This window comes from Lissotriton helveticus, chromosome 7, assembly GCF_964261635.1.
Source record: "Lissotriton helveticus chromosome 7, aLisHel1.1, whole genome shotgun sequence".
Lineage (NCBI taxonomy): Eukaryota > Metazoa > Chordata > Amphibia > Caudata > Salamandridae > Lissotriton > Lissotriton helveticus.
Window position 1 is genome coordinate 95734652 of NC_136068.1, and position 20923 is coordinate 95755574.

The 20923-nt window shown below is 48.4% G+C and overlaps 1 protein-coding gene across 4 annotated transcripts in view; it reads right to left on the reverse strand.

Moving 5' to 3' along the window:
- Nucleotides 1-4958: 4958 nt before the first annotated feature.
- TAF4 (TATA-box binding protein associated factor 4) overlaps nucleotides 4959-20923 on the reverse strand; it is a 227443-nt gene continuing 211478 nt past the window's right edge. For all 4 annotated transcript variants that reach the window (XM_078651584.1, XM_078651585.1, XM_078651587.1 and 1 more), the window contains one exon: nucleotides 4959-6515. In XM_078651584.1, the coding sequence (XP_078507710.1) occupies nucleotides 6348-6515 (168 nt within the window). In that variant the 3' untranslated portion in view covers nucleotides 4959-6347. The remainder of the gene's footprint in view (nucleotides 6516-20923) is intronic.

The following is a 20923-nucleotide window of genomic DNA, read 5'->3' on the forward strand; positions in this document are numbered from 1 at the left end:
GAACTTCCTGGAGAGTTTCCTACTTGGGTGAAGAGTGGAAACAAAATAGGAGATTAGCAGGAACATGCCTTGCTGCACAGCCCACTCCCACAGAACACTGCTAGCCTGAGAAGATGAGAACAGTGGGACCTGCTGTTTCATCACATAGCTGTGGGTTGTGATGCGTTCTGTGTCAATTACTACCATTTTCAATGTCACCTGGGGCAGGAGTGCTTTCATCGCTAGTAAGATTGCCTCAAGATGGAGTTCTCTGCAATGCTCACCACTCCCTTACTCTGGGGAGGTGGGGATACCTATAGGCTATGAATCAAAATGCCAACTTTAATAGAATTCTCCCAGTATGAGAAGAGCATGGGGGCAGGGTCTGGATGAGGAGGCAGGGCCTTAGGACATTAAGTGGATGACTGGCCATGGAGCAGCTTCTGAGGGAGGGGGCCAAGGAGAGGAGGCACTGTTCTCTTCCCAGGCAGCCACTTCCTACTGTCCCCCCCCCCCAAAAAAAAAACGTATGATTCCTCCGCTGAGGTCCTAGCGGCATTACAAAATCCGTAAATGGACTTTCGCATAGGAGCTGGGAACCCACTGGGTACAGTGGATTTTTGCACAACTTTTTCTTACACCAGAGAAGTGTGGCTCACCAATTAGAGCGGCAGACGTCTGGCCTAGGACCAGGGTTCAATTCCCGACGCGGAAGGGTCTTGGGCTCAAATGTCCATGAACTCGATAATTCTCACCTCGGTGCCTACTCTAATCATGGGTCCCACTCTGCAACTCTGGGCAATAGCTTGCTTAATCTCCACAACGGCCCCAAAAGCGCTAGGATGCCTGGCTTCACCTTGGGGGTGCCCAGTAGGGGGCATCTCACAGGGAAAGCCAGGAAGGGTTCCACAGCGGTATACAGCGCCAGGATGCCTGAAAGGTGATAGTGCGCTTTACAAGTATACATACACATATCAGCTATTCAGTAGGTGACCTTCTGAAGGGAGCCAATATCATGTGACACATGGTGCCAAGCTCTGAGTTGGAAGGTCTGCGGATATCCGGGATTGACTTCGACAGGTCACAGCTGGTCTCAGAGGTCCTCCAGGTGGGAGTTGAAGGGACAACGTGGAACTTGGCATGGAGTACCAACTTATGCAGGATCTGAAGTTCCAGAAGATTCTAGAATCGGCCTGCCCCAGCCCCACCCTATTAATCAAGAGCTGATTTACTGCATGCATGATAACTGTTATTCGCTGAAACAGGACTTTGCCGAGCTGGAACCCATGACCACTTCTCATCAACTTCATTCTTTTGGCACGAGCTAGGCAGGGCTTGGGGTAGTTGAGCAAGAACGTTAGCTTGTAAAAAAAATTCAGTTTTCGGACATTGTAAGGTCAGAAAAAGATGGCAAGACTGGGCAATACTTTGACTGGCCATTGAGACGCTGGTGCCAGTGTTCACCCAGATTGCGCAACAGGGAGCACATGATGGGTCTGGCACAGAATACCACCCCTAAAAAGGAGTTCTGAAGGACTACAAGCGTCTGAAACCACCAGGATGTTCTTTCGTAGTAGTCAATAAGTGATTTTCTATTTCACCATTACCCCATCCATAGAAAAAGGCTTTCGCAAGGTGGGAATCCATGAAATGAATCCTTTGGCCTGACACCAAACAGATTTTTGGGAAGATGCCCAACACCATAAAATGTTCGGACAGTCTGGGTCAGGCCAAACTGCTTCATGCTTGGACACTGCTCAGATGTGACAATGTACACAAGGATTGTAGTGGGTCACCAGTGGTGGCAGAAAGGCTGCTGTGAGGGCCAAACTATTGGTAAGGACCCAAAAGGTAGCAAAATAAAAGACAAAGGAAACCCCCTAAATGGAAAATCCCTGTTGGTTTTCAAAAGTGACTTTTGACAGGTTTAATTTTCAAAAATATGTCTGCCACCCACAATCTACAACATAGGGGAAGCTGGACAGAAAAGACTACAAACAGCCTGCTCCAAGCAATTCAGGAGGACATGGTCAATAGAGTCGAAGAGAACTGAAAGGACCAGGCGAGCACCACTACAATCAACTTCTCGCCTATCAAGGACAGAGAACACTGTCTATTTAGTGTTGTAGCCTTTCCAGACACTGGCTTATAAGAGGTGAAGAATCGGATTTAGATAAACATTTGGACCCATTTCCTCACACACTTCTAAGAAACAAAGAAATGGTTGTATAGTGATTCGATCACATAGGTAAGGTAGATTCGTAATAACCTTAATTCTTTGGCAGTGTTTGGGGTGTTTCCAAACCTTCTGAACAGTAAAAGCCTTCTCAAGGTTGATTTGCTCTGTTACATTTATGTTTTTGGGAGTAGACCGTCCTAGTGCTAGAATCTTAAATTCTTGTTCACGTCCTCTAAGCCCTGCATGCTTCTAGCTCACGCGCAGCCAAGGAAGGAGAGAACCAACGTCATTTGATGACCTATGACCATTTTTCCACTAGGATGAGTGGGCTCACATGATCTAAAGCAGTTGCGTCATGGTTCAAGACAGTAAGGAGAATTGAATGAGGATCCTTATTGAGATCTATCCTATTAACTGTGAGGAGACACAATAAGGTTAGCAGAATTTGCAAGTCAAGAACCTTACCGTCATTGGATAGGGATCATTAAAGAGATCTGTCCTACTAACTGTGAGGAGACACAATAAGTTTCTCAGAATTTGCAAGTCAAGAACCTTACAGTCATTGTTAGCGGTTTCAAATACACCCCCTAATTGGTCAACCAAGTTGTTCAGCATAAGATCCAGAGAAGTCTACTGAGAACTAGATGCAAATAATTGGCCCCTAAATGACCCGCGGCATGGGTTGGTGTACTATTTGTAAGTAGTAAGATTGTAAGCCTCCAAGGCTTCCACCATCTTGCACCAGGTCTGACAAATAGGGTTCAAACAAGGGTTGAAATCACCTTGCACCTCTACAACAGATGTGTAGTGCCAAACGCATCTGGGATCTCATCAATGATGCTTCTTTTGACTTAAGGGTGCGCTAAAATTCAGAAGTACTCTGCATTTGAGCTAGCTAGTGATGGAAAACTGGAAAGCCTCTCTGGGAGGGTCAAATGGAGCACCTTAATTTTTAAGAAACGTGTAAGATAACCAATAACTCAACAGCAATTTAACCTCCATATCCTGGTGGAAGATTTTACATCCTAATTCCCCAACAATAGAATCAGAGTCCTGGGCACATCAGGTTTCTGTTAAGCAAAGCAGGTCCACGGTGCTTGATGGAGCTCCAGTAGAGTCCCCAGCTTTTTACTGCCGATCTAGCGTTAATGGGCAAAAAGCGAGCTTTAATTTTGCTGATGTTTGGACCAAGTCTAAAAGCATGGGATGAAATATGGTGAGAACATAATGACTGAAATAGGATTTCAGGTCTAAGGATTTGGATAATGTCAATCCCAATGCAGGACTAAACTGTACCCTGCGTTTAAGGCAAGACTAAGCCCGGACGGTGAAATCCGCTCTGTTCTCAACGCAGGCGGTTGGATTTCTCAATGCAGGCAGTTGGATTTCTCAATGTGGGCTGTCGCGGGTGGTTGAGACCGCTTGCATTGAGAAACCTTCTGTTCGTGTTAAGAAAGTTGCACCTCGAGTAGAAAATCTACTTGAGTGTCAGAAAGGATGCAGCACCCTCTTGTGCTATGCATGGGGCCATTCACGTTGATTGTCAAGCACAGGACAAACACCCGGTGCTGAAAATCAACGTGAACAGGCATGACCAAGCGCCCTCCACTGCTCACGGAACTCTGCGTTGCGCCGTGGAGTTTTTTTGTCACTCCGTGGACTCCGTCAGGCTTACAATAGGCTTTATTTTAAGTATAATTTCTAAAAGTATATGACATATGGCAAGCTTTGAATGCAAATTGCTGAAGCTAATAAGTGAGTATTAATAAATAAAAATAACAGCTTCTGCTGGGTTTGTAACATAATCTTACATTTTTAAAGCACATATTCATCCCCTGGAGAAGCTTGGCGCAGCATAAGCAATGTTTGTTAGACTTTTTTCCTTCAGAAATTGATGAAATGGATAAGTGAATCTGCCAGATTAAAGCCTAAGACCATGAGGCCAAACACAGATTCCTCCCTTGGATGCATTGTTCCAGTGAGCCATCAGATCGGCTGAATCATTTAGTTGAAATCATTGATTCAATAACCAGGGATTTATTCTCTCCTGTGCCTTTGTGTCTACACATATTCCACCACAGCAGTGTCTTCCATAAAAAATACTTCCATGTTGCTGAAGATGTAACACTAATTACCACAAACTGCAGCGACTGTTCCCGAAAGCAGTCTGTGCTCCAAGCACATAACTGAGACATCTTATATGAACTCTACTGGTTACCCGCACTCTTCGATGTCCAGCTAGAATGTCTTTCAAGCGTTGCTATGATTAGGACCTCTGGTTTTGCATTTCAAGTTGGCGCGCTGAAGGACATGAATTTATAAGTCCAATGCTTTCAATGGGTGTGCGATTTAAACCTGGGAGGCTGCGAACAGTACTGCCCCACCACAGGAGGGAACGGACGTCTGATCTACACAGTCTTGCTTTTTCCCAGCCCCATTTATTATACTTGGCCTTTCCTTCACCATTCTTCATAAACCTTTTACTTTTAATAATCTTGCTTTGAAGTTTGCTGAAGCTGGCCTGTTTTATTTTAAAACAAAATAGATTTAAATTAAAAAAATTCATAAGCAAGTGTGTTTTGATCGGCTGTTCAACTTGAGCAAAATTGCAAAAAGAGTAAATTTCCTATAGGAAGGAGTTTAAACTCAATCTTTCAAGAGATTAAAGTTTTTTAAAGTTATTTCAATTAATGTGGGATCATGAACGGTGTTTATTTCTTAATACCTCAAACTTGACTAGTATGCAAATAGAAAGATGCCAGGCTTAACCAGTGCGCCGAAAACAGGGGCCAAACCACAGTACAGATAAATTTGTTTTTAATAAAGGAGTTAATTTTTTCTTTCAATCCTATATAAAACAATAGCAATTAAAAACTTCATTTTTTTAAAGTAAAATATTTACATATAAACAAGTAACTGTGCAAAATTTACATGAAAAAATGGTAAGACAGGATTTCCTAAAAGACAAATAAAAGGTGTAACAGTTTGTCAGGTGTTGATAAAAATACTGATCAGCCTTTAGTTTACACGCCAGATAATTCAGTTCTAACATGAGAGTCCACGCGAGAAAAAGCCAAATATTTACAGTCATAAAAGTACTATCAATAGACAATTTAATACATTAACCTCTGAAAATATAAAGAACCAATTAGTATATTTTGCAATAAAAAAATAGGTAGAAAGAAGGGACTTTTTAAAAGTCGGCCCACAGCTTGCATACAGTCTTAGCAAAATAATTATGGTTTTACAGAGCAATTTGTTATGTGCCAAAAATGTATGTACAATTACGGACGAAAAACCACCAACCATTTTTTCAACACTTGATTTACATACACTTGAGATACTTCTCAGATGAATCCTCTCAAACTTTGATTTCATATCTATGCTCCCATTTCAGCTAAAATACACAGTGCAAGTAAAATATATTTATGCTGAAAAGATTTTTCACTTTACTTTTAGACTTTACAGCTTTACAAACTGTAGTGAATTAAAATTCTGCTGTTCTTCCTGCTTTATTTTATATATTTATATATATATATATAATTTTTCCTTACAGACGCCAACAGCAAATTCAGAAGTGGGCCTCCTGCATGGAATTTCTGGGTGAAAGTGAATTAAAAATATTAAATTAAAAAGGCGATGTGGCAAAAAGTGTTTTGTCACTCAAGAGCTTGAACAAGGGTGGGAGGGAAGAGATATAAATAGGGCAGGGATCAGTTTGTTTTTGCCAACTGAAAGCAACAAAAAAAAACTATGAAAAGTAATGAGGTCATGTGCTGTAGACAAACTTATGTAATAAGTTTTGTTAAAATTTAACTAAAATGCACAATTATGGATGCAACTGCTACAGTTCTGACCGAGGGTGACAGATTTGCCGAAAGATCCTTCTCAGTCTATATATGGCTTGTTTGGCTAGAAGGCCACTCAAGAGATGAGTATAGATTCAACTGTCCTTTAATATCCACAGGCCTCTATTGAGTTCCGTCGCCGGTACAGAAATGTTCTGTCTCTCTTCACGTTAAAGATTTTTGTTTATAAACCGGAATATAAAACTGTTCCGTGTAAAGAGGTTCAGGATTCTTTTCATTGACGAAATCCCATCTGCGCATTATAAAAAGGCAAAATCTGCAAAGGTAGAAAACAACGTCCTCAGGCGTATCCATCAAAAATGCCTTCATCTTTCCCATTTCTATTTGAGGAATGCTTTGTAAAGCAACAGTGAATGGCTTGTCTCACGCTCGTTCTCCAAGCAAAATATAAGGTCCCTGAGGTTAACTCGCGTTATCCTTTGTCTCGTAAATTGTCTGCTGTTTCCCGAACTAGAGCTCGTCGAAGCCGTCGTACTTGTGTTGGATACCTGCAGCAAGAGGAAAAGTGGAATGTTAGTAGGTTTCAATGAAATCTGACTACACACTTGTTATTTCTCAGTTGGTTGACCATATCAATCACACCATTGATTCTTCTGTGCTGTGCTTCCTCTGGAGGAAATGATCCACAGCTACTCCAAAGAAGAATTTTTGGTAGCATTCTTTAGTGGCGATTTTGGGTTAACATTCATTTAAATGTTTCAAATACGAATATACACATTCGACTGAAGTATTGGCGAAGACAAAGGTGGTATATTTCAAAGAATTTTCAAAACAAATGTCAACAGATGTTTCAAGATTCCAGGTTTCCTTCATTGGGACTATGGTATAATAAAAAAATATCATCAACATTTTTTGACGTAGCACAGATGAATTTATTCCACTGTAGACTAATCTTTCATAAAATATCTCTTACTATAAAAAATGAAATTATCTCAATTAATCTAGAATGCATATAAATTCAATGCACTGGGGTAGCTCCCAAAATGAACTTCTATGAAAAGACTCCCCGCTAACTAACAGAGAAGCTCAAGCATTCAGTGACTAACAGTCTTTTAAGGTCATATAAGAAAAGTCTAGTCTCTTTGAGCCTATGCCGGTCTACAGACAGGTTGTGTGAAACACAATGCTCCTGCCTCAGTTATGTACCTGCACTGGTACACTTCCAAGACAGGTGAATATGTTAGACTAACATAATTTAATAAATTTAAAACCTGGCTTTTAAAATGCACTCAAAATATACACAAAAGGTATTTTTTTAAAATAATTTCTTACATGATTGCGGTCAACACCAAGAAACTTTACTAAAGCATTCAAATTAAGGCTCAACCATTTGGTGTTCAATAGCAATTGATGCTTAATACCATCCTGTGGTCGTATGAGAATTCTGTAAAAACAATTAGTTTATGGGGGAAAGTACCCACTGCTGCATACTATAAAGCTACTGCAAGTCACTGAGAAATTGTAAGGTTATGGAACTCAGGCATGACTCCTTTTAATACTGGTCACACTTGTCATAAGTTCCACAAACAGCTTTTAGCTCTTTCATATAAGAAAGATAGTATGGTAGCAGACAAATAAGTTACTTACCTTGGTAACGCCTTATCTGGTAAAGACTAGATCTAGCCACAGAATCCTAACCTTAGAATTATCCCCAGGCGCCGGACTGGATCTGGAAATTCTTCTACATCAGTACCTCTGGGCGCCGGTAGAAGGCATCGAGCAACCCTGTAACTACTAAGTCAACCGGATGGAACGTCGTCAGAGTACATATAGGCCCTAACCTGACACACTGGCGTCAGTTTCTTCCATGACAACTTTCCATTGCTTACACGCTGAGCCACATATAGAAACTCCCATGGAAACAGTATGCGAAAAAAATAAACCTCTTTTTGAAAGATGCTTACCTTAATTATTAGTGGCTGTTTGGTTTGTCTTCCTTTTTCTCAGACTTTTTTATCACCAATGAAAGGCATGAGGGTGCATAGACCGGATCTAGAAGAACAGGAGCAAAAGTTCACAGGATGAGGAGGAAGGGTGGGTCAGTAAGGAATCCGCGGCTAGATCTAGCCTCTAACAGAATATCACAGAGGCTTTCACTGAAGGGAAGCGCAGGCTCTGTTTTCAGCTGGCTCTGCTGAAGCACTCCAAGTAAGGGGATCAACGGTCTCTTCAACTCTCCGCAAAAGCTGTGCAAATGCTGAGATAGCCTCTGAAGCGAGGCAGAAAAAACAGGATGAAACATGGGGAAGAGTCAAGCCCACTAGCGTCACCAGGGTCAGAAACCCAATGAAACTCCGGAGAAGGATCACTCGTTTAAGCAGGCACTTCACCAAAATACCCGTGAGCCATGGAAAAAAAAACACAGTGGGCGCCCCCAAAAGCGGAAGGAAGTCTGAAAAGAATCAGGGCCGTTACCGATGTCGACCGGCATGGAGAAGAAGACACCTCAGCGAGAAGAGACGACGTAGCGGCAATTGGTGTCATCAACGCCAGAGTCAGCACCAATGGATCCAATATAGGTCTCACAGGTGGGAACCCCAAAGCACTGAACTAGAGCCAAAAGAGTCTCGAGCATGGATTTGGAGGGCCCCGCAGACACCGAGGGAAGTCCCGCCGGCCTCGAGTCAGTCGAGGCCTCACCGACCGCCTTGGGGCAAAAGACGCACCACAGGGAAGTAGAGAGCCAAAATTGCATCATGGTTGAGATAGTGAGTCCCTCATCTGAGCCACAGTCACCTGGGTGCTGGGGAAAACCAGAAGGTGTGGGACAGACACCAGCTCCGACTCAGATATCGGAGTAAAAGGAGGAGAGTCAGGGACATCGCACATACGCGGTAAAGTTTGAGAAGGCCACAACGATGACCGCCTACAGCGTGACTTGTTAAGTGACAGCGAGACAAAGTACTTCGGGAGCTGGCCCTCAACCGGTCTTTGGAGGAAGAAGACAACCGTGACTGCGAGGGGCTGTCGACCACTGTGTGGCTACCAGTGTCATGCAGTGGCCGTGCAGCGCCGACGACCGAAGCTGAAAACACGAGCTGCACCGTTTGGAGTCAGGGTGGATGCCTAGACACCAAAAGCAAATAGCATGAGGGCTAGACATTCTAGACCCCACAGCATCATAGATATCCAGAAAAAAGCACACTGTCATCAACAAAGTCAAGAGAGACCAATGGCTAGAGGTACCGCACTATGGGTCCGCGTGGAAGAACAGGAAGGAAGAAATTGACGTCACCGCGCCGGGGGAGGGCTTATATGGGCAATGACTACTTCACTTCCGGTGGACAATGACGTTACGGAGTCGCTTGACGCCCTCTACCGACGCACAGAGGTACTGCTGTAGAAACATTTCCAGATCCAGTCTGGCTTCTGGGGATAATTTTAAGGTAAGGAATCTGCGGCTAAATGTCTGTCAGGTAAAAAGAATACAAGGATAATCTGTAGAGCAAAACTAAACACACTAAAAAGTAGTTAGCAACTAATTGCACAAACCTATTAGAATACATTTAATGTCTTTCCTGTAATGAACTATGTGGGGGCAATGTGGGGAAGAACAACATGTTACCATAAATCTTTGTTTTTTTATACTGGGGTTGCCTGCTTTTATATCCTATAATGTAAATACAGTTATTTGAAAAAGAATGTACATCCTTTGACGAGTATATGGTTTTACGTAATGTAAAGTGACCGATTTTTGGGTGGTTAACCATTTTTTTTTTTTTCTAGAATTGCCTGCTGGTAATCTTTCAGGCCAACACTGGGACGGTGCTATGCAGTGCCAGTGTATATGGTCTTACCCTAAAGCACAAGTTACTACTTGTGTAACGATATATCTGTAAGAGACATTAGTTAGTATTAGATTCCTTACCTTAGAATATCCCCAGGCGTCAGACTGGATCCGGAAATTTTTGCGTAGCAGTACCGTTGCGCGTCGGTAGGCGTCGTCTGCGGCTCCGCGTCCATCGTCGGCGCCGTGATGACGTCGTCGGAGTACTTAGACGCCGCCTCCGCGTGCTGACGTCAGTTCTTAGACACAGCTTTTCCGCGCCAGAAACGCAGAGCCATGTTAAAAACCAACACTGGTGCCATTGAAACTAGGGCCCTGAAGGGGACAACCCTAACCCTAGATATTGGTTCGCAGAACGGGGAGGATGGGTGGGTCGGTAAGGAATCTAATACTAACTAATGTCTCTTACAGATATATCGTTACACAAGTAGTAACTTGTGCATCTGAAAGAGACACGTTAGTATTAGATTCCTTACCTTAGAATAGATACCCCAGCAATACCAACCCCGGTGGTGGGTCTGCGAACCAATACTTACACCAGAAAGTCCTGGAGGACGGAACGGCCAAAGAAGCCATCCCTCCGGACTTGGCTGTCCAGGCAGTAGTGTCTTGCAAACGTGTGCAGCGATGCCCACGTAGCTGCCTGACAGATGTCTTGTAAGGGCACACCCCTGCCCAGGGCAGTGGTAGTCACCGTGGCTCGGGTAGAATGAGCCCGCAATCCAGCAGGAGGCTCCTTCCTAGCCAAAGAGTAGCATGCCTGGATACACAAGATGATCCACCGGTAGATGGTCCTCTTGTGCACAGCTTTCCCCTTCTTGGCGCCCACGTAACCAACAAAGAGTTGGTCATCCACCCGGAACTGGCGGGTGCGATCCAGATAAAACGAGAGCGCACGTTTTGGGTCCAGACGATGGAGCCGCTCTTCCTCTTTAGAGGGATGCGGAGGCGGAAAGAAGGTAGGCAAGGTGATAGACTGCCCAATGTGGAAGGCCGTGACAACCTTGGGCAGGAAAGATGGTTTGGTACGAAGCACCACTTTGTCCGGATGGACAGAAAGGAAAGGTGGAGTACAAGAAAGAGCCTGGAGCTCACTCACCCTCCTGGCAGAGGTGATGGCAACCAGGAAAGCAGTCTTCAGAGTCAGAAGGCGAAGAGGGCAATTGTGAAGTGGCTCAAAGGGAGCGCACATCAGAAAAGTTAGAACCAGGTTCAAGTCCCACTGAGGCATCAAACGGAACAGGGGGGAAAGTGTGAGTGATGCCTTTAAGAAATCTGTTCACAATAGGGGACTTGAACAAAGAAGGCTGATCAGGCAGCCTGAGAAAGGCTGAAAGGGCAGAAAGGTAGCCCTTGAGAGTGCCCAGAGCAGAGCCCTGCTGGGCAAGAGAAAGAAGGAAGAGAAGAACCTCTGAAAGAGGGGCAGCAAGAGGATCCACAGCCTTTGCTGTGCACCATGCCACAATTCTGTTCCACCTGCAGGCGTATACCGACTTAGTGGAGGGACGCCTGGCTGCCAGAATGACGTTACAGACTTCAGGAGGCAAGTCAAATGGCCTCAACTGTCGCCGCTCAATCTCCAAGCATGGAGGTGGAGACTGGACAGGTTCGGGTGGAGGACCGTCCCCTGCTGCTGCGACAGAAGGTCCTCCTGAAGAGGCAGACGAACCGGGGGATCGACTGACATACTGAGTAGCTCGGGATACCAGTACCTTCGAGCCCAGTCCAGAGCCACAAGGATGACTTGGGCCCGGTCGTGCCTGATCTTCTTCAGCACTCTGGGCAGAAGTGGTATAGGCGGAAAGGCGTAGAACAGACCGCAACTCCACTCGCGACGAAAAGCGTCTCCGAGCGAGTGCTGCCTTGGAAATTCCAACGCGCAGAACTGATGACATTGCGCGTTCTCTTCGGTGGCGAATAGATCTAACCAAGGCTCTCTCCATTGCTGAAAGAGGGCTTGCGCCACTTCCGAGTTCAGACGCCATTCGTGATCCATCATGCACCGACGGCCGAGCTCGTCCGCCCTGGCGTTCAGAGAACCTGCCAGGTGTTGAGCCACCAGGGTCACGCCCTGGCGTTCCAGCCATTGCCAAAGGCGAAGAGCCTCTTGACAAAGGATCCACGACCCCACACCGCCTTGTTTGTTGCAGTACCACATGGCGGTGGTGTTGTCCGTGAACACCTGCACTACACTCCCCCGGACAGAGGGGAGGAATGCCTTCAGTGCCAGACGAATCGCCCTGAGCTCCAACAGGTTGATGTGGAGCCGGGACTCCGCCGGAGACCAGAGGCCTCTGATCTCCGCCTCTCCCATGTGGCCTCCCCAGCCCTGGAGGGATGCGTCCGTCACAACTACGTGCTCCGGTTGGGTTAGGGAGAGGGATCTGCCGCTGACCCAATCGCGGTCCGTAAGCCACCACTGCAGCTGTCTCGCAGTGCCCTCCGAGATCAGGACATGGTCGGATAGGTTGCCCTGGTGCTGGGCCCACTGAAACTTCAGGTCCCACTGCAGAGCCCGCATCCGCCACCTGGCGTGATGCACCAGCAGGATGCAGGAGGCCATCAGCCCCAGAAGCCGCAGCGTCAACCTGACCGAAACCCGGGATAACGGCTGAAAGATGGGAATCAGAGCCTGAATATTCCGGACCCGCTGCTCGGGTGGATAAACCCGAAACTGCGCCGAGTCTAGAACCGCTCCGATGAAGAGGAGCTTCTGAGAGGGGCACAGGTGTGACTTTGGCACATTGATCGAGAACCCCAGCTGATGCAGGAGGTCTGCCGTAGTCTGGAGGTGGCCGACGACTGTCAGGGGCGAGCCCGCCTTCAACAGCCAGTCGTCGAGGTAGGGGAAGACTGAAATCCCCAACCTGCGCAGATGAGCTGCGACCACCGCCATCACCTTTGTGAACACCCGTGGGGCGCTGGTAAGGCCGAAGGGGAGCACGGTAAACTGAAAGTGCTCGTGGCCAACCGTGAACCGCAGGTAGCGCCGGTGGGCCGGCAGGACGGGGATGTGGAAATATGCGTCCTGCAAGTCCAACGCCACCATCCAGTCTCCTGGATCCAGGGCAGCTAAGACCTGAGCCAGTGTCAGCATCTTGAACTTCTCCTTCCGGAGGAAGCCGTTGACGTTCCGTAGGTCCAAGATAGGGCGCAGGCCCCCTATGCCCTTCTTGGGTACCAGAAAGTAGTGGGAGTAGCAACCACACCCTACTTCTGGCCCAGGAACGCGCTCGATGGCCACTTTGGCCAAGAGGGCCGTAACATCCTCCTGCAGAAGTCGCAAGTGATCCCCCGATACACGGTGGTTCTGCGGTGGCATGGATGGAGGAGTCGCCTCGAAGGGGAGGGAGTAGCCCCTTCGGACGATCTGCAGCACCCACCTGTCCGACGTGACAGTGCGCCAGTGGAGGTGGTGATGGCGAACCCTGCCCCCCACTGGCGTCACATGGGCCTGAAAGCACGGACTAGGAAGGTTTTGAGGCGGATGCTGCGGGGGAAGGTGTGGACTGACCTCACCGCTGCCCATGACCGCACGGACGGCGGTTCCCACGGCCGCCACAGCGTTGGGTATTGCCCTGCGGCGCGTGGCTGGCGGCACGTGCGGGAGCACCCCTTCCGTGGCCACGAAAGGAGTGATAGGCAGCCGGTTGCTGGCGTTGGCCCGAGAGGCCTAAGGACTTGGCCGTAGCCCTGGAGTCCTTAAAACGCTCAAGCGCATGGTCTGCCTTGTCGCCAAAGAGGCGACGGCCATCGAACGGCATGTCCATGAGCGTGCTCTGGACATCTGCCGAGAAGTTGGCGGACCTCAGCCAGGCGTGGCGTCTGACCGCCACCGTCGTTGCCATCGCTCTACCCAGCGAGTCAGTGGTATCCAGCCCACACCGGATGGAATACTTGGCTGCATCCCGGCCCTCCACCAGGGCTTGGCCGAGTTTGGCCCGTACCTCCAACGGACACTCTGGCAGCACTTCCGCGACCTTATCCCACACAGAGTGGGTGTAACGTCCCAAGAGGCAGGCGGTGTTGGAAGACCGCAGGCCCAAACTAATGGATGAGAAGATCTTCTTCCCATACTGGTCATACCTCTTGGATTCCCGATCCGGCGGGGCCGACGGGAATGCGGTTTGGGAATTGGAGGCCTGGATAACCAGGCTCTCGGGGGTAGGGTGGGAGGACAGAAAACATGGGTCGCCCGGGGCGGGGCGGTGGCGTCTGGCCACGTTCCTATCTACGGGCGAACCCGTAGCGGGCTTGGACCAAGTGCCCAGAAGAACGTCAGTCAAGGCCTCATTAAAGGGCAGCAGAGGCTCGGCCGAGCTGGACTGCGGTTTAAGGACCTCAGTGAGGAGGTTAGTCCTCACGGCCGCGACGGGGAGCTCAAGGTTTAAGGCCTTGGCAGCCCTCATCAGCACCACACTATATGTTGCCCCCTCCTCCGAAGCCACGGTAGGAGGGGAGACAAACCCAGGGTCTGGAGAGGTGTCCAGACCACTGGCCTCCCCAAGGTCTTCTGTCCAGTCCTCACGAGACTGACACTCCCTGTTCAGAGGGTCCTCAGACCCCTCCCAGTCCTCTCCTTCACCCATCTCCTGAAATTTAGGGTCCTCAATCAATGGGGCCTGTTCATAAAAGTGAAAATCACCAAACGGCGTCTGGAGCGGCGCCCAACGGGGCCGCCCCGACGGCCGAACAGGAACGGAAGCAGAACCGGGGTCGGCGCCGCCCGAGGACGGCGCCGGAGGCGACACCCGAGGGTCCGACGCCGGGGAGGTCGTCAGATCCACCGGTGACTAACCAGATCCCGAAGGAGGACCAGTCGCGTCCTGCGGCGCCGGGCCCGCAGGCGCCGTCGGAACAACTGGACCCCTCGGCGCCGGGCCCGAAGGCGCCGGCGGCGTCGGGATAACAGGGACCTGCGGCGCCGGGCCCGAAGGCATCGGCGGCGGCGGGGCCGAAGCACCAGACGGCGTCGGGGCCGGAGCCGCCGACCCGCTAGGACTCCCAGACGGGTCCGCTGGGCCCGGAGGCGCCGCGGAGCCCGTCGGAGGAGAGAGTTTCCTCATGGCCATGAGGAAGCGCTCGACCTCCTCCGGCGTCGTGTTGAGCCCAGGGACCGGAGGGTATGGGGCTGAACGCGGCGCCCGCGACTCCGACGGAGCCGCGTGGGCGGTGTCACCCGAACCCCCGGCCGCATCGCGCGAGCGTCGGGGGGAGTCCGAGGAGCGATGACGCCGCTTGGACTTCTTGTGCCTCTTACCCGACGACGACTTCGACCCGGAGGAGTGCGGCCTACTCTCGGAGCTGTAGAGGCTCCGGGCCCGCGACCTGTCCCTCGACCTCCCTTGGGATCGGGACCTCTCGCGGCGTGGGACCGACTGCCGGAGTTCGAGTCGCCTACGGGACCGCTCCCGCCTGGCTTTCGAAGAGAGGGCCCGGCAGTCGGAGCAGGCCTTGTCGTCGTGGTCGACGCCCAAACACGACAAACACACGCGGTGAGGATCCGTGACCGACACCAGCCGGTCGCAATCATCACAGGGCTTGAAGCCGGGCATCCCTAAAGGCACCGTTTCGGAGTCGAGAGACTCGAAATAGTAATCAAAAAGGATCAAAAAGTATAGTCAAAAGTGACTAGGGTTACTGCTTTTCCAGATCTGCGCTTGCTGGCGCGGAAAAAAGAAGAACTGACGTCAGCACGCGGAGGCGGCGTCTAAGTACTCCGACGACATCATCACGGCGCCCACGACGCCGACGACGGACGCGGAGCCGCAGACGATGCCTACCGACGCGCAAGGGTACTGCTACGCAAAAATTTCCGGATCCAGTCTGACGCCTGGGGATATTCTAAGGTAAGGAATCTAATACTAACGTGTCTCTTTCAGAAACATGTTGCTATCAGCTTAAAACCTGATTGGCACATTTAACTTTCAGATAGTGCCGTAGTATATGGTGCAGAAGTACACCCAGGGAATGAAAAGTTGAATGCAACTTGTTGACTGCAGCACTTATCATGCATGTACTACAATGCCCGATAGCAGCACAGGCACGTCAAAATTATCCTTTTGACATGTAGAGAAGCCTGATTTGAACAATTAAACCTCTAAGTTACACCTTCCTGCCCACATGTTGGGGTGCTTAATATTTAAGAGTGGAACACGTGTGACACTGGAAATGGCATGCTCCCCAGTTACAAGGTCCAAAACAACATTGTCACTGGTCAGGCTGTAGCTGGTACATAGGAAAAGACAAAGTAATGACTGTAAACATCAATCTATAACTTTTGACCTGTACAAGCTACAGATTCCATCCAAAGACTTATGTTTATATTTATTAAGAATCCAATCTAAAGGTAAAGACAGATCTTTATTAAATATAGTTTTATGCTGTCTAAAGCTGCCGGAAGGCAATTTAAAATTAGCTCACCAGGAACTGTGCAGACTGTCTTTGGCTGGTATTAGGAATGAAAACTGCTCTTAGAGCGAAGACCTGTGCCTGCATTGAGGCAGTGTTTCCTTCCCTTGACAGGAGGACGAGTTGGAGTGGACCCAGGAACTTAATTAGTTTGAAAGGACCTGCCCTATTACAAGCAAACTTAAGATGACACTTGGAAAGCCCCAGCTTTTGTCCCCCTAGTCAGGCTGTCACTATACCAATTGGGAGGAACACTATACCCGAAACAACTTTAGAGTGAACACAGAGGAGGCAAATGCTCATTACCCAGGCCACACCATAGGGTAGTAACACAGGCTCTGCTCAAAAGGGAGAAGAGTTCACCACCCTGGACTTTGAAGGTAAGGGACACTGTGATTGTTTGCAGTAAGGTAAACCGAAACCTCTGAAATGGTGGCTAGGGTTGCCACAGGGAACTTTTACTCCATTGGTTAGGGATTATCCAGAAGCTTTCCCTGCCCAGAGGCTGGTAAACCCTACAATGCTGAACGTTCACCCTCCCTTCCTCAGAATACTTTCTAGATCTGTGGAAGAACTTTTAGAGGAATGATTCTGCTGTCTGTGACCTGTGTCTGAAGGACGAGAACAAAGTGAATTCTAAATGTCCGTGTGTGACCTACTGTGTTTTTACAGGGACACAAAAAGCTGCAAAATACTTTTTTTACTTACAATGCCCAGCTGATCAATGACAACTGGAACTTGGACTGGACGGTAGTATCTCAAGGTCTCCCACAGAGGTCTTGCAGGGCTTAGAATTGTGCTTTCGTAGTTGCTTGAGCAGCAAGAAAAGTTTGGGAAAATTTTGAACCTTTTCCTCCTGGGCTCCAGAGCCACGAGACATCCTGCAAAAGTATCCTATCACCTGTTCCATAGCGTTGGATTCAATTTCAGATTCACCCCACGGAAAGGTTCCAGCATCTATGAAAATACAACAATGTTTCTTTCTGTGTTGGGACTTGGAAAGTGTTTCCAAGCAAAAATATCAAAAGCTCCAGAGCCTTAGTGGGACCAAACTGCTGGAGGTACCAGACCAGCAGTTCCAAAGCAGTGGCTACAATTTCAGATTTTTACTGAGGAGAGGTAACTTTTTAGAAAAAATAAAGAAATAATGTCCTTTTCTTTATTAGGACTTTTAAACTGTTCCAATTTGGTGACTTTTAGACTTTCTTCGGGGCTAATCTAGTTGTATCCAATCATGGCTCCATCTCAGTTGCCCTCAAACTGAGCCTAGGTCCTGGTCTACCTCTGCCACAGATCATCACAGGCGCTTTGTGTTCACTTAAATCTTAAAAAATAAGTTACTTACCTTCAGTAACTATGTGTCTGGTAGAGATATATTCCAGTTGTAGATTCCTCACCTTTAAAATGTTCCCCAGGCATCAGTCTGTATGTATGTATTTGTTATTCTTTTTTTTTTTATATCAGCAGTACCCCTGCGCATTGGTAGGCGATGTCAGTCGACTCCACGTCTGTCGTGGTGCAAGCCGGAAATTACATTGCTGGACCTACACAGATGCCGCCCGGGCACACTGACGTCCGTTCTTAACACGACTTTTGCACGCCAGATGTGCAGAGCCATGAAAGACACTGACCTCTGGTGCGTCAAAAATAGGGCCCTTTAGGGGAGTCCCTATCCCTAGAAATCAGTTCGCAGAGAAGGGTGGATGGGTGGGGCGGTAAGTTGACATTACCGAAGGTAAGTAACTTATTTATCTGATAGAGACTCTAGTTGTAGATTCCTTAACTTTTGAATAGATACCCCAGCAATACCAACCCCGGAGGAGGGTCTGCGAACCAAGATTACATGAGGAACTCCTGGAGGACCGAACAGTCAAAGAACCCTTCTCTCCGGACTTGGCTTTCTAGGTAGTAGTATCTGATAAACGTGTATAGGAATGTCCACGTTGCTGCCTGACAGATATCCAGGACTGGGACTCCGGGTGCTAACACAGAGGTTGCCGCTGTTGCTCTACTAGAGTAAGCACATAACCCAACATGAGGTTCCTTCTTTCCCAACAGGCAGCACAATTTAATGCGGAGCACAACCCATCGAAAGATGGTCCTTTTCTGTACTGCCCGAGTTGATCCAACACCCGAAGTCTTTGGTGCGATCAAGATAAAAAGACTACGCACGTTCTGGGTCCAGGCGTTGGAGTCTCTCCTCTTCCTTGGAGGGATGCAGTGGTGAATAAAAGGCGAGCTGAGTAATAGTTTGTCGCATATGAAAGGGTGTGTCTACTTTAGGGAGGAACAGAGGTTTTGTTCAAAGCATCACTTTATCTGGATGAACAGACTTATACGGAGGCTTGGAAGACAGAGCCTGGAGCTCGCTAACTCTGCAAGTAGAGGTGATGGCAATGTGGAAAGCAGTCTTAAGTGTTAGAAGCCCGAAAGGGCAATTATGAAGAGGCTTGAAAAGAGCACACAAGAAAAGTCAGAACCACATTTAAATCCCATTGGAGCATTATGATAGGAGACAGAGGAAACAAACAAGTAAGCCCCTTAAGAAACCTATTTACAGGTGATTTAAATAAAGATGGGGATCTGGAAGTCTCAGGAAGGCAGAGGTAGCCGAACGCTACTTTTAAGGGTGCCCAAAGAAGAGCCCTGCTGGGCCAAAGAAAGTATGAACAGGACCTCTGAAAAAGGGACAGAAAGGGTATCAAAGACCTTTGCTTTGCACCATACCACATGTGTTTTAGTGGAGGGACGCCTGGCTGCCAAGATGACATGATGACATCACAGACTTCGGTGGAAGGTCAAAATGTCAACTGCCGCCACGCAATCTCCAAGCAAGGAGGTGGAGAATGGACAGCTTCTGGTGAAAAACCATCCGCTGTTTCTGCGACAGAAGATACTCCCGAAGGCGCAGTCTGAACGGAGGGTCGATGGCTATGCTCAGAAAGTCGAAATACCAGACTCTTCTTGCCCAATCCAGAGCCACAAGAATCACTTGAGCCCAGTTGTGCTTGATATTCCTGAGCACTCTGGTGGAAGTGGTATGGGCCAAAATCCATAGAGGAGGCATAAGCTCCACATGTGATGAAAAGCGGTGCTGAGCGAGTGCCGCCTTGGAAACTCTGACATGCAATACTGCTGACATTGCGTGTTCTTTTCGGAGGCGAACAGATCTAACAAAGACTCTCCCCACTGCTGAAAGCGACCTTGCGCCACCTCTGGATGGAGATGCCATTCATGAGCTATCAGGCACCAATGGCTGAGAACCCGTCAGGTGGTGAACAACCAGGGATATGCCCTGATGTCCCAGCCATGTCCAGAGGTGGAGAGCCTTATGACTAAGGGCCCACAACCCCACCCCGTTTGTTGTAGTGCCATACGACGGCGGTGTTGTCGGTGAACACCTGTACCACTTTCCTTTTGAGAAAGGGAAGGAATGCCTTCAGTGGCAGTCTGATCGCTCGGAGCTCCAAAAGGTTGATATGCAGATCGGACTCCACCAGAGACCAGACACCTCTGATCTCCGCCTCTTCCAAGTGGCCACCCCATCCCAGTACTGACGCATCAGTCACCACGTCACATCTGTTTGAGGAAGGGAGAGGGATCTGCCTCTGACCCAATCTTGGTTTGTTAGCCATCACTGCATTTGGTGCACAGTTCCCTCCAAGATCTGGCCATAGTCAGAAATATTCCCTGATGCTGCGCCCACTGGAACTTCAGGTCCCACTGCAAAGCCCCCTTATGCCAACTGGCATGATCCACCAGCAGTATGCAGGAATCCATGAGGCCCAGCAGCCTCAGAGTAATTCTTACCAAAATCTGGGATAGAGGTTGAAACATCAATATCATAGCCCCGATATCCCAGACTGGCTGCTTGGAAGGATAGATTCTCGCTGCATAGGTGGGGACCTCTTGGAATGGATCAGCTTTTTTGGCCTCAAACGTGCACGCTTTGCATTGCTTTCAATTGCAATGCATGCACGTTTGGCGTTTCCCTTGCGGGAGCGAGCTTCGGTGCCATCTGTTTGTAATTATCTTGCAAACAGATGGTGCCCCTGCTCGCTCCGCAAAGGAAACAAACACTGTGTGTGTCTGGTGTACCATCTACTTTTTTGGTGTGCTTGCCTATTTTAAAAGCTATTGTCACAACAACTCTGTTTGTTGTCTTTATACTCGTTTCTTTTAAATAGTTCTTTTTACCCTGGTGCAATAACTTAAGCCACTCGCACTATGTATGCTTGTAAATACTGTAGCGAAAGTTTGAAATTATGGTCTAGTGAAAGTGCATCTTTGGCGCCTGACAGACCGTCTAGAGGGTTATTCGACGTCTGGGCACGCAGGGGAGTGGAACTCGAGTCCACAGCAGGCCGGGCAGCGAAGCAGCGGGGTCCATTTAAGTTAGGTGAGCCAGTCATAGTCCGGAGCCCCCACCTTCTAGGTGATTAGTTTGGACCCTGCATGGTGGAGCGTCGCTTAAACCGACAGTTACGCTCCACCATATTCAGTTGATTCCCTCCTCTGCTCCCCCCATTTGGGTTGCGCCGTCTCTACATATTGTGCAGGTTAGGATCCACTCAACTTAGTTGGCGATAAGCTGGGCCCTGTGAACAATTGTCCCTCTTTGGTGCCTGACACGCCGTCTTCGCTGCGGTGCGTGACGGTATCTAGAGGTGCCTTAGAATTCCCGGGAGCTGCAATGCA